This window comes from Sturnus vulgaris, chromosome 2, assembly GCF_052056855.1.
Source record: "Sturnus vulgaris isolate bStuVul1 chromosome 2, bStuVul1.hap1, whole genome shotgun sequence".
In the NCBI taxonomy this organism is placed as follows: Eukaryota; Metazoa; Chordata; class Aves; order Passeriformes; family Sturnidae; genus Sturnus; species Sturnus vulgaris.
The window spans coordinates 81,269,201-81,283,133 of NC_142244.1; the positions used below are offsets into that span (position 1 = coordinate 81,269,201).

The 13,933-nt window shown below is 36.7% G+C and overlaps 1 protein-coding gene across 6 annotated transcripts in view; it reads right to left on the reverse strand.

Moving 5' to 3' along the window:
* Positions 1-13,933, reverse strand: part of NALCN (sodium leak channel, non-selective) — a 229,756-nt gene that overhangs the window by 137,818 nt on the left and 78,005 nt on the right. For all 6 annotated transcript variants that reach the window (XM_014873352.2, XM_088159879.1, XM_088159877.1 and 3 more), the window contains 3 exons: positions 10,197-10,339; positions 9,975-10,079; positions 7,208-7,294 (listed from right to left, as the gene is read on the reverse strand). In XM_014873352.2, the coding sequence (XP_014728838.1) occupies positions 7,208-7,294; positions 9,975-10,079; positions 10,197-10,339 (335 nt within the window). The remainder of the gene's footprint in view (positions 1-7,207; positions 7,295-9,974; positions 10,080-10,196; positions 10,340-13,933) is intronic.

The window sequence follows — 13,933 nt, forward strand, 5'->3', positions numbered from 1 at the left end:
GACAGTAAAATCTTCAACAGATTAAAGATACCATATTCACTTTTAATCATATGTGCTTCACCTAGGAAAGAAATAGAAGCTCACAAAGCTGTCATCTGAGAAAGCAAGTGACATTATTATTATTACAGCACTTTTGAGCATATGATTAGTGTCAGAAATTTAAGCATTCCTTTTTGCATCATACAAAGGTCAGCCCTTCATGCTATGTATTATCTCAATTTGTTAAAGAATTCAGTAGAATTACAGAACTTTAGAAAAACTTGAAGGAGACAAAAAGAAGAAAATCAATATCAAAAGGCATAAAAAACCCCCAAAAACATAGAGGGTGGAGGAGACATGGCCAGAGAAGAAGGAATTGAGTGTTTTAGCAGTTTCATAATGCATATATTGAATATGAGAGAGACAGAAGAAACAAAGCAGTACTTAAGGATTTTCACCACAGTAATAACAGAAAAGAACACAAGTGGGTTTTCTCTTCTCTTTCATGGGAAGTAATTATTGGTGAACAAGAAAAGTTGGGAGTCTATTTGCATACTAATTTGACCTTTAATGTAACTTAGCAATCAACAGCAGAATGTGTGCTGACTGTCCTATTCCCTTCTTACCTACAGTGGCTTTCATTAAATTATATACGTGTACTTCTTCCAATTAACTGGGATCCTCTCTTACAGTGGAAGAAAAATCTTCTCTTTCAGTTTGCTAAAATTAAGTTTTGATTTGAATGACTTTATTATTTGAGTATATGAGTTTATTCAGAAGATTAACTGATTCCAAATCCTAAACTTCCGAGGCTGCAATTTATAAAACCCTCACTGTTATTTTATGCCCTGTTCTCATTTAGAAACTAACTAACTCATTTAGAAAGCCTAGAAATTACTTCAGTTAACAGAAGCTTGGACACTTCACTTAACACTGAAACAGTACTGAAAACCAACCATATTATTTTTAGTGAGGAGATTTGGGAGCAGAGTATGCCAAGTGTAATGTAAAAGCAGACTTAGGTTTGGTGAGGTGGAAACCGTTAAAAAATGAAGAATGTAAGGTTCTGCAGAGAAACTAAACATGTTGGCAACAGAAGAACATACACAATATAGTCCAGCCCCATCCCATCTTACTATCCTCAGTTGTATATGGGGAGATAGTAAATACTGGGCATTATAAAATTAAAAACAAAAGAGACTTCAATTGTTTTCTACTTGTACATAGAGTATGGGAAGAAATGGTGAAAGTATGGTGAATAGTATAAAGGGATGCATACTCCAATACCTGGCTAATTCTCAGAAACTGTCTGGGGATTCACAAATGAGCTGTTGTTAAATGTGTGCTCTGTTTTAGCTTTATGCTACCTCAGATGAGGAAGGTAAAGCCGTTCTCATCTGCTGTTTGCTTGTCTTGTTTTTGCAGAGCCTTAACCATAGGAGCAGCTTCAACTGAAGGGACAGCAATTTTACTCCTGGGACACCTCACTTTCCTGAGGGATGGCTCTTGTTTGATAATATAAACTGGCATCCACTTCAGTTTATGTTAATAAAAGAAGTTATGAATTCAGACGGCTGAAATTATTGAAGTTCATTCAACTGGAGAAAGTAGGGGACAGGACAAATAAAATGTAAATATAAGTGGTAAGAACCACTATCCTTTTCTGTTATGAATTTAAAAGATAATCTCATAACACTAGAGAAACAAATATATTTTGCCCATATACTGTTTTTTTTCTTGCATATTGTAATTCACCATTTTTTATTGAAAGAGACCAGAAAAACAGTGAGCTCCTCAAACACCTTGGAGCTCCTCTGTTGAACTTGAGTCAGATTTCAGTGAGGGCCCAAGACCAGATACAGTATCTGGATTCAGGCTTACCCATGCTGAGCAACAAGAGAGAATTCCTTCCACACAATGATCCAGGATCCTGTCAACCTCCTCTGTTGTCAGGGAAGGCTGCTGGCTCCTGTTCAGCATGCTGTCTACTGGGACTTCCAGGGCTTTTTCAGCAAAGCCCAGCCTCAGTATATGTTTCCACAGCTGGTTCCTCCTGAAGTGCAGCCTGTCTTCAGTGAATTTAATCTAATGTCCCTGCTGGTCCTTTCCCCAGACCTGCTTACATCCCCCTGAATACCAGCTCTGAATAACCATTTCCTTCCCAATCCTGCATTATGGACAAACATGCTGCATGTGCCCTCACAGACATTAATCTACGATTTAAAGACGTAAATTTGTGAAGGATTCTTAAATTTTGAATAGATTTGAGGCTTGTCATTTGATACATGTGAAGTAAAGTGCAACCAGAGGTCAGGCAGTGCTTTTCTATCGCAATTGAAGTAGGCTCATTCTCACAGAGTGGGGTTTTGCATTACTCCAAGCTGAGAGGAGAGAGAATGAGACTACCAGAACCTGCCCTTCAGTACTTCAGATTCCCTGTCACAAAAAAATGCCAACATAAAACATTTGGGATAGAGGTAGACAGGTTGCTGCATGGGAAAGAGTCTGAACACAGTACTGCACTTACATGAGCACCAGAAAAAAAAGATATGCATTATTTTTCCCATAAAATTATTACCCAATATTCACAGATGCTATCTCTATAAAGGCACTAGTATGTGAATCACAGAATAGTTATGGTTGGAAGGGACCTCTGGAGATCATGCAGTCCAGCCCCCCGTCAAGTCAGGGTCACCTAGAACAGCAACACAGGAATGTGCCCCTTGGGTTTTGAATGTCTCCAGAGATGGAGTCTCCACGACCTCCCCGAGAGCCCGTAAAAAATGTGTTTTGAAAGTTACCTGTTTTGTTTGTGATTTTGGTTCTCAGTCAGAAATGCTATATAATTTATATTAGTGGTCCTGTGGACTTAAATTTTTAAATTGGTTTTAATGCCTTTTAAGAGAAAAGAGGATGAGTCTGCTGGGGATGCAACACAGACTTTAAGCAATTACTTAAAACATTTACTGTCAGAATGAAATGTAGGGCAGAACTCTGGGGCCATATCCCACAGCAGTCCAATGTAGACATTAAGACTCTGCAATATCAACAGGTTTAAGAAAGGTTAAAGGTTTCATTAAAGAAACAAAAAAATCCCATTCTCTGCTGAATTCAGTGTTACGCTTCTTTATCTTCATTTTTCCAGGTACTCCACAGTTGCCTACTGAGACAGTATTGCACTTTTTTTGTAGCTTGTCAAGATATATACCCTGAAACAATTGAAGAATTAAAGGACACGGTTTAGCTGAGTTCTTTCACTCCCAGACTTATTAATAATATGTACTTTCTGCCAGAGATAGGTTTCAAAGCTAATATCCTGCCAAAATAAGTGTCAGTTTACAACTTTCATAGCTATCTCTTTTGTTTTACAGATACTCTGCATATGTTGCCTGGAAGAAGGTAAGAAGTTGTCTCAAATTTACTTATAATACAGCAAATTTGACAGCCAGAAATCAAACACATTAAGCTTTGTCACCCAACCTTTGGTTTTTAATCAGCAATTGTTTGTGGCTTTTTTCCCCAAATAAAATCAGGGTCAGTCCCTAAGACCCAAACACACTGAAGTATCTACTTGTAGGAACTCCTAACAAACAGAAACGGAACATTCATGGCATAGCTCATCACCTTAAACACACAAATTAAGATTGGCCATGGCATTTGCAAGTTCTCATTTACAATTTCTCTTAGAAATTATTTGTTCTTATTTTCATTTGCTAAGCAAGAAATGGTTGTTTTCTAATCAGCAATCTCACCAGCATTTTTATGCGTAAAGCTTAAAGGCAAGCAGTTACTCATCCTAGTTAATGTAGTGGAAAGGGGAAAGGTGATGGTAGTCAGCCATAGCCTGTACATATGGCTGTAAGACTGCCTTAAGAAGTAGAAGGCTCCCAACATAACAGCCTTTGTCAACCCACTGGGGATATATTTTCAGTGTGAGTTTGTGTTGTCCTGGTTTGTTCCCAAATCACAATTCCTCAGTGTGCCACAACACCTCCCTAACTCTCAGCATCTTCTGGTGGGGAGCCAACAAGAATGGAGGAAGATGGATTGAAGGAACATACTAGGTAAAGTCTACATCTATTCTGCCCATCTGAGGTGAAGTGTGGAACAGTTTTATTCCATGAAATCAGTTCTCCAATACTGTCTCCAACAGTCCTATATCTTCCCAATGAATCACACAACCCATGTACACTGGGTTCAGGTCTTCATGCTACCAAATCACTAGAACAGGGACACTGAGAGCCAGTTTCCCAGAACAGCTACAAAATATTTCCAAAGACGGAAACTCCACCATTTCCCTGGGCAACCTTGCCAGCACTTAGTCACCCTCAGAATAAAAAGCTGTTTCTTGGTGTTCAGAGAGAATCTTCCATTGTTTCATGTCGTGCCCATTGCTTCTGGTCCTTTCTGTGAAAGAGGATGTTAATGCTTTTGCAGGATGGAAGTTAGTTTATATATCACATAGACCAGTGTCTAATTAAAAAGGTAGCACATGACAGCCCCTGAAAAATCTCTGGTCCATGTTAGGGAAAATATGAGTATGAACTGCAGGAATTGCAGAGATGTCCCCAGTGCCATCAGCAACTCATGGTTGCAGTGCTTGGCATTAAACAGGTCTTTAATCTAAAATATGTGAAATACTTCCTCCAGTTAACTTGACAAACATTTTTCTACCAGAATTTACCTTGCAAACCAACAAATTTCAGAAGCACAAGTCTTTAAAATCAGGCAGTAGATAGGGTCTGCTGCTTCCATTTAAAACTTTGCTGAGCTGTTATTTATATTGTTGCTACATCTATTTAGTTTCTCTCCACAATATTATCAGCTGTTATTGCTATACTATAATACACCATACACCACCTCTGAATCCCATTACATTCCACAGGTAGCTGAACCTATCCATGGACAAATGCATCTCCACACCACCTACGACCTCTGTATTCCACACCTCTGCACCCCATCATTGTCCTATAAATAGTTAGAATGAATCTTTAAATGTGTGTATGGGACATGCAGACATAAAAATATACATAAATAAAGTGTACCTAAGAATAAATCTGAGAGCTGCACGGAGGAAACAGGGTGGTAGGAAGCCACCAGCACTGAGTATTTTAGGGGTTCCTAGGATCTGGCTGCACAAACTAGCAGACCAGCCACCTCTCTGATATTGGACCAATACAAAACAAGAAACAAAAAATTATGTAACTGATTTTTATAGTAATTTCCATATGTCTTTTAAAAGAAACTGGATTGAAATTTATTATAGTCATGCTTTATAGCTCACTGCTGCTGCAGGAAGCAGCTCTCACATTCCTAGACTGCTCCTACTAACGTTCTGGCCCCTTTCTTGTGTCAGAAAAAGCATTTATGCAGCTGCAGGGAGTCTGATCAATAACAAATTCACTCCTTTCCCCCTGCCAACTTTGATTCTATGCCCTGAACAAGTGCATAAATACTGTGCCAGCTCAGGCAGGTAGTGATGGGGAAGTATAGCAATGAGGAGTGGTAAGACTATCTTCTTTCTGCAATCTGATACAGAACAAAAAACCCATTTCTCAGAACATTTAAAAATCATTAGACCACCCTAATATGTAGACCAGCAGTTTAAAAACCACAAAAAAATATTACATCACACAGAATACTTTTGTTTATGAATGCAGAAGTGTCTAATGCACAGAAGATCCAAACTATACAAAGGAAGTCTTAGTGCTCAACTCTTATATCTGATATCTAAAAGTTAGTGTGTATAAGACACACATAAAACATAGAACAGCAACCCTGTTTAATACCTCCATGACAACACCACCAACTCAGTACAGCTTATTTGCTGACAGAGACAATAATGCCATGAAGGATAAACTTCCTAATGAAAATTAGGATATGGACTTTATATAGTTAATGGAGTATTGGACTAATGTACACCTAATGGATTTAATGTAGTTTAATGTCTTAGAGGGGTGCTAAAGCACTGTTTCAGAGCTTCCCCTATTTCATGAAAGAATGAAGAACATGAAGAAAATTGCTAGTTGAGTAGCAAATATAAAATGTTGAATGCTTGAGATTTATGTCCACTGGAACACAATTTACTGTGTTCACATGATTCCTAAAAGGGGCAAAAATGCAATACAACAAAGGCAGAGCAGGTAATTCAGACAGTGTCTAAATTGTCATCTGAAGTTGTTTTCACTGTGAGTTCGGCTACATTTTATCCATATACCTGAGACTGCTACTAGAGAACACCACAAATGATGTTCCTGTTGCTGTCAAAATCAATAATTAAATTTGGGAAGATGAATTATCTGTTAAGACATATGCTATAATCAAATATATGGCAGTGGTTTGGCAAAGCAGAGATATTTGAGAATGAACAGCTTGTGGAGGGGATTGAAGGTGCTTGACAGCTTAGGGCTCAGCAACGTACATGCTGCCAACAAGAACATATATTTTAGCTTACACATTAAACTGAACATAACCAAAATTGCCAGAAAATGCGATAGTAGATTCGGCTTTCTACTGTGAAGTTAGTTTGTTTTATCCAGAAATGATATTATTTAACACACAAATAAAAATTTGAGCTGCTTTTCAGTGTTCTGTTCTAAAAATGGATTTAAAAAAAAATTACTTATCTTAGCCTGGATTTATTTAAACAATGAGGATAGTGTTTTACAAATTAACTTATATCCAAGTAGGAATATCAAATCTGGAATTTTCAAATATTGTATGGCTTGCTCCCTACATGCTTCTTCTCCCTTTTTTATGAGCCTATTTTCACAAGGAAACAAGGGAAATTAGGTACTTCTGTGTTTATTATGATTAGTCATGCTTCTTGGCATATGTTATTGTATTTTGCATTTTATAAACAAGCATTTATGTTGCAAATATCCTAGGAATGGAATATATTTGTATATAAATTCTGAGAGATAGGACATGATTAACTATTTTATTTTATATTTTATTTAAAATTTATATATAAATCTTAAATCTTTCTCTCACAAAACAGAACCTTATCAGGAAGGATTTTTCTAATCTTCTCCCTTTGAGTGTGGTACGTCTTTATTTGTTGATCTGTTATCTGTGATTTTCAAGAACATGTCTACACTGCAGAAAGCAATGGATTTAAAAAAATATGACTAAAACTATGGCAGCTATTTCTCAGCATAATTTCCTTATGGCAACATTTGAGTGATGCTGGTTACACACACTGATTTATTAAAAAGCAATGTCATACCTGTAGACATGCAGGAGCTCTGCCTTGGGGTTTATTCACATCAACAGCTACAAGCTGCCAACCTCCAGCAGCATCTTCATGAAACATCTTGAAAGGGAAGACTGTTGTCAGAAATGTTTTATGTGGCAATAAATAAAAGTGAGATCTAATACATTCCCCTTAAGGAACAACTTAGATTTTTATGATAGCTAGTTTAAAATAACAGAGGAATGATTCTTTCTGCTAGAGAAAAAAAAAGTAACATGCTTATTCCAACTTATTCCATGCTTATTAATTGTCTGAATTTTACTCAGAAAACACTGAACACAATGTGTCTCTATTAGTTCTAATATAAAGAACAATTCAGTTAATCTTTGACCAGCATCATTAGATGGTGGTACCTGTTTAGAATAATTTCCTTACTAAGGTAAGCTTATCCTAAGAAAACACAAATACATTGTGACCACATAAATAAACTTCACAGTGTGTTTGGCAATAGCAGACAACCTTATTCTTTTACTGGCAAAATTATTTTACTACAAGGAACCACTTTATTTTTGTTGCCCTAATGCATATCAAGAGTAGCTGGACAGTCCTTATGTATTGTTTCACAGGGCTTATAACTTCTGTAAATAGCTGAATATTTCCGGGCTCTAATGATGGCAATGGCAAAGGCTCTCTTGACCACAGTGGTATTTGCATTTCATCAATAGCCTCTGGAAGAGTAGACATAGGCATTGTGTTTTGTTGGGTTTTTTTCCACAGAAATTAGGACACAAAATGATACAGACTGCTGGACATAAGGAACAGTGAGACACCATGCTATTGGAAAGTGATTAACACTGTCCTTGAAAATGTCCTTGAAAGAAAATTAATAGTTCCAGCATTTTGAGTTGCCACCTGCATACACTATGTAATGAAGTGTGGCAAAGTTCCCATCTCACTCCCACTTTTTCCTTGACACCCAGCACTCAAACGAGTCACCTCAAGAACACAGCTACAGGAGTGTGGTTGAAGCTTAAAAGTCATCCTGAGATAAGTGCTCATTAGACTGGGGACAGTGTCACCCAAATATGGTTGTAGTTCTTCCAAGTCTTTATTTAACATGCCTGCACTGGTAAGAGTTGCCAATTAAGATCAGCACAGTTACTCCTTTTTTTTACCATGCTTTAAAGTGCAGTGCTAAAGCGCTTTAGAAGAACCTCCTTTTGTCCTCTTCTACACACCTCTTCCTAGAGTTCAACTCCTGGACACCCATTTACTTTTCTATAGGAATAACTTCAGGGAACAGCCCAGTAATGTATGAAGTGGGAAAATTAAGGCATATATCTCAAGGCTACTTCATGCACAAAACAAGCATGGGTTTTAATTTTTGTCTGGTGCTTTGAACAAGAAATCCTGCAAGATATTTTCTGTTGTTCTTAATATGAAAAAGAAAAATAATTTTTGTGGTTTGGTAACCTGGACTCTCTCGATATCCCATTATGTTACTAACTCAAGGAATGAAGCAGCCATTTAAACCATTTGCTTGTCTGCAGCTAGCAAGCTATTTTTAATTAGTGTGATGCAGATTATATACAACATGTTCATATTCTTTGGCATGATGACATTATTTTGGATATTTAAAATTTCTTAATGTTGGCTGCTTCTTGTGTTTCCTTACATTGAACTCTCTGTTGCATCTTCTAGTTCAGAGTTTGTTGAATAAGCCTATATGGCTCAGGATTTGTCCTACGAACATTAAGTTCCCCAGACAAAGCATATGTCATGTAGAAAAGTCCTTTTTTAAGATTTTAAATTGATATCACAAAGTCTGCTTTGACAAAGACATATATAGAGTAGAAATTATTGCCACAAAGTCTATTTGAGCCAAAAAATGTAGCAGCTGGCAGAAAAGGACTAGAGTTACATGCAGATTACAGAAATATAAAAAAGTAATCAATTTTGAAAACTTAAAACCTTTGGCTTAGGAAAATAAATAATCTCCAGCTACATGGTTAGAAAGAAAATTCCCTCGTGGGTATGTTTCTTATATCTGTCTTTCTAAGAGCTTTTTAGAGGCAGTTGGTGCTGGTTCTTCTCAAAGATGGCAAACTGGATTAGCCTGGAAAAGCCTGCCCATTTGGGACACATAATCTGATTGTTAAAATAATGAGTGAGAGAATTTAAATGTCAACCCAGTAGCTCTTCTTTTTCATAATGGATTCTTTCCCATTACCCAGCCTACCCTTTCTATACTAGCTTCTTCTTACTCGTAATTTCTACTCAGGGTCTCACTTTCTGTGGGTGCCCCAGCTGTAAGCATGGCTCTTTCCTTGTCCCTACAACCTATTCTTCCTTGGTCTCAACACACCCTTCTCAGTTCCAAGACCAGCTTCCCCAAACACTTCAGCTACACTCAGATCCCTCATCTCCCAGCTACAACTTTGGGATTTCTTAGCACAGCAATGATATCCAATAGCAACTCTGACTTCAAACTCATCAATGACATGATAAAAAAGTATTATTATGCTTTGTTAAAAAGAATACAAACACAGCAATAGCATATCTAGCCATATAGATAACTGTATTATGGTCTTCTCTATTATTAATTTCTAAGAAAGACTAGTTAGATAATGCAACTAAGAATTTAATTGTTTATGAAAATTCGTAGATCAGGTTTAGAATATAGGTAGTAACATGCAAAGTGAAATACATCATATATGATAGGAATTTTTTTGCTTATTATTAATTCATAAACTAAATCAAATCAAATCCCCAAAGAATCTCAGCATCTCAAGTGCTTCACCTGGGTGGTGGCAGTTGAAGTAGTACTGCTCCTGGACCCCCACATCTGCTGGAACTGCACTCTAATTTCTGCAAAGGTTTCAATGATGACTGCAATAAAAACATTCTGGAAAAAGAAAAAGAAAGAATGGCTGACACAAAGCTCAGCAAGAAGAAAGAGAAGAAATTAATTTTAATATGATCCGTGTTTCATACCAATTTAAACAGACATATTTTTCAGTACCTTAACAAGCCAGGCCAGAAAGAAAATTAAGGTGATGAAATAGAAATATGAACGCCATCGGGGAAAACTGTCGATTGCTCGGTACATAAGGAACACCCAGCCTTCCTGAGAGGCGGCTTCATAAACAGTAAATATGCTTGTGCCTGTCAGAGGAAAAAATGAAAATGTTTGGCATTAAACCTCCCTGAAAGTTTTCAGTATCAGCAAACAACAAACTTTTATCTATCATATTTTTGTTTTTTCTGAAGTGTGTCAGCTCTCCTCCTTCAAAGAGAAGTTTTTCAGGTGCATTTCCACATTTCTTCCTTTTGCAATTGAATTGCAACAATTCAACCAATTGAACATTGGTTTTGTATCAGATCAGACTGAATCCCTTCCTTCTCTGGACACACACGTATAATCCTTTACAAGGGTTCACTGGCAGTATGCAAATGCCTCCAAAGGCAGAATTTCTCCCATCATTTGCATTCAGCAGCATCTCTGAGAAAAGGCAGATTTAACAAGGATCAAGACGCAGTAGGTTAAAGAAATCACTTTTAATATCAGCAACCCTGAGCAAGCAGCAATACACCAAGAATGTGTCTAGCAAGCACAGGTAAGCATCTGCAGCAAGCTACTGAATTGTTCTGAAATAGTTCAGGTAGTAGCTGCATTAACATATATATGTTGCCTTAAAAAAGCATTTTTAACTTGAACTTGCTATATCACTTTGAGGGGGGTGGAGAGAAGATGAAAGGGAAGTTATCAGAGACCTTTTTGTGCAGAAACTACTTTTGAATAACAGCTATAACACTACTCGAATGTCTGAGTGATAATATGCTTTAGCCAGTTTGGCCTTCCTCCTTATCTCTGCAATGAAAGCTTCAAAATATAGACTGGTTATGGCTTGTAAGTCATTCTTGTTTAAAGCAATTTTTTCTTCCAAGAAGAAACACAATTAAACTGTGAAATTAAACTGTGAAATCTCACAAACTGCTGTGAAATCACAGAATTGTCCTACAGCCACCCGCTAGCTCTGCTCCACTACTGCTTCATTTCATGGAATGTCTTCGATAAAAGAAAGGGAGCATGAGGAGCACTGCCCTTAGCAAAACACAGCAGCTGCTAGCAACATAAAGATAGAAAGCTGACTATCTGATCATTTTCACAGAGAAAGAAAGATTTCTGGGCAGAAATTCCCAAGTCCAGGAGTTTCCCAAAAAATCACACCAGCCTATAAAGAGCTCTGTGCTGTTATTTTCCAGTTGAATTTGCAACATATATATCCTTCTGTCTGCTGACAGGGATAAAATGAACCTGGAACCAGTTTTTTATCAGGGTGTCCCTTCTGCAGATAAATCTTCACTGATGAGAGTGGAAAAAAATTGAATTTTTTCTGTATTACACCTACTTTTGATAGGTAGGTGTCAAATGGTTAAGATGGGCATGGTGGGTAGGCAAAACTGTTATTTTTTTAGTTTTTGGATTCCTTTCTTTTTACTGCATATTGGTCCTGAGAAGAAAGGGAAATAAATGAAAATAAAAGGAAAGGAAAAGCATTGAAGCATAGAAAGCAAAACCCTTTCTATTTCTTTAGAAGAAAAAGTGGTCTCTATCAATACTGAAATATTCATCAGTGATTACTTCATGGGTATTTTACATTTCAAATATTCAAAAAGTAATGGTTCAATTGTCTAATAATATACTGTTGCTGAACTGATTAAATTATTGAACAAAACAGTGCTGTTGAGGACAGGCAGAGATTAAGGAAAGAAAAGGAATCTATTAAAAGTTGCTGGCTAGGAAACTGTCATTAGTCATTACCGATGGGAAAGTCACAGTGAAGATAAGTAAAATAGAGGGGATGTCATGCAAAGTATTTATAACACATCACTGGGCCATCTGCCACAGTAAAGCAATACTGTGAATGGACAAAAATGCACAACCCAATTAAAATGAGTTTACCTGTGACTCTAAAGTAAAAATGTCTCTATAGTATATAAATGATAGAGGTATTCTTAAGGCTGTTAGAAAGCAATCCCTTTTAAGAATATACATTCTTGCTTAACATATGTGACTAGAAAGTAATAAAACTTTCATTACTGATGTCAGGAACCATGCTGTTCACTATCTCTGGAAGTCCTCTTTCATACAGAATAAAGGATGCAGAATAAGGGATCTGACACAATGAAATGTTTTGCCTTCAAAAAGAAGAGTAATTCTTTTAACATCTACCTTACTGCATGCTTTTGCTCTTCTGTTTTTCTCTGATTTTTTTTTAAATTTCTGACATCTTCCTAAAGCCAATGAGTAAGTTATTAAAAGACTCTCCTCTCACAGCAACATACTCTGTTTTTCTCACCATGTTCAAAGCCATATGGAGGGTGAGAAAGTATCAAAATTTTAAATGATGGTAGGATACATCCCAAAAAAACAGAAATGGGAATGCTGCCACTAATGAAACCTAACATATGCCCCTCAGACCAAATGGCAAATTTATTGTTTTCCACAGATGTCTGTATTCTATCAGTGACATAGTGTCTTTTCAAAGGGCTTAGGTAATGATAGCTAGTGCTAAGAGTCTCGTGGTTAGGGCATATGAGAACATAGATTCCCTCAGCAGCAGGAATATGGGTGTCACAGGGAATGAGGACTTGAAAACCTGCAGGGCCTGGGTATTCAATACACAACAGGCCCTTCTACTTCAGAACACAGTCACCTCTTGACAAAGTCCTGAATCATTATTAGGATCATGATTTATGAAATAAAACGGCAGGCATCAACGAGACTTTTCAGCCACGAAAAAGCTTTGAACCATGAAGAGAGTTAAATATGGTTATTATGACACTGCTCATCAGTGTAAGCATGTTGGCATGGGCAACTTGCTGAATTTGAGATATAAAAATATCTAGCAAATATTTATGATAATTTTCCTATTTCAGTAAATGGTCAAACATTGATGGCATTCAATATTAATTTGGGAGGAACTTCATGACAACAAAAGAGATAAAATAAAGTAACATGCTTTGAAGTTTTTGTGTTTTGTTTGAACTTGTCTAATAAATTCCGTTTTAGTGTCATGATAAAACAATTCCTTTAAACATGATAGTTAAACAAAAAAAAGGAAAACACTTCTCAGTAGATATTAAACTCAATAAATCAACATCATAACCTGTATCAATCTCAAATGACTACTTTTATTTAAGCGCAAGAAACACTTCTACCATTGGAAATGCTTTACAGCTGTAACATGATTAATATAAAAAAGAAAATTAAAAAAAACTTCAGAAAATGAAATATTTAGTGAAATACTGGGAAAGAGATTGAATCTTGCTCAATTTATGTGACATTTTCACTTGCTCCATAATATTTAGAAGAAAAGACAGCAGAGACAAACTGTATCCTTATGGATAGTGTATGTTTAGTATATGGGGATACAACACCAAAGTGCAGGGGGCTTATTTCTTCTTCAATGCATGTGCCTTTCAGATCTAGAAGATGGGAACATTAGTTTGAAGGGGCTTGGAGAAAATAATTACTTTAATACCTACATAATTGCAATAAAATTCTAATGGTATCCATGCCTAATCAAGAGGCAAGGCAACTTGGCTCTTCCATGCTCTACAAATGAATAGAACATGAATGAATGAATACCAGGGAAGCAAAAAGAATTAGAAGAGCCAGGGAAAAATGTGATGATGATTCTTAGGGAAGTAAAATCACCTATCCTGTCAAAACCCTATCTTTTAAATAACTAA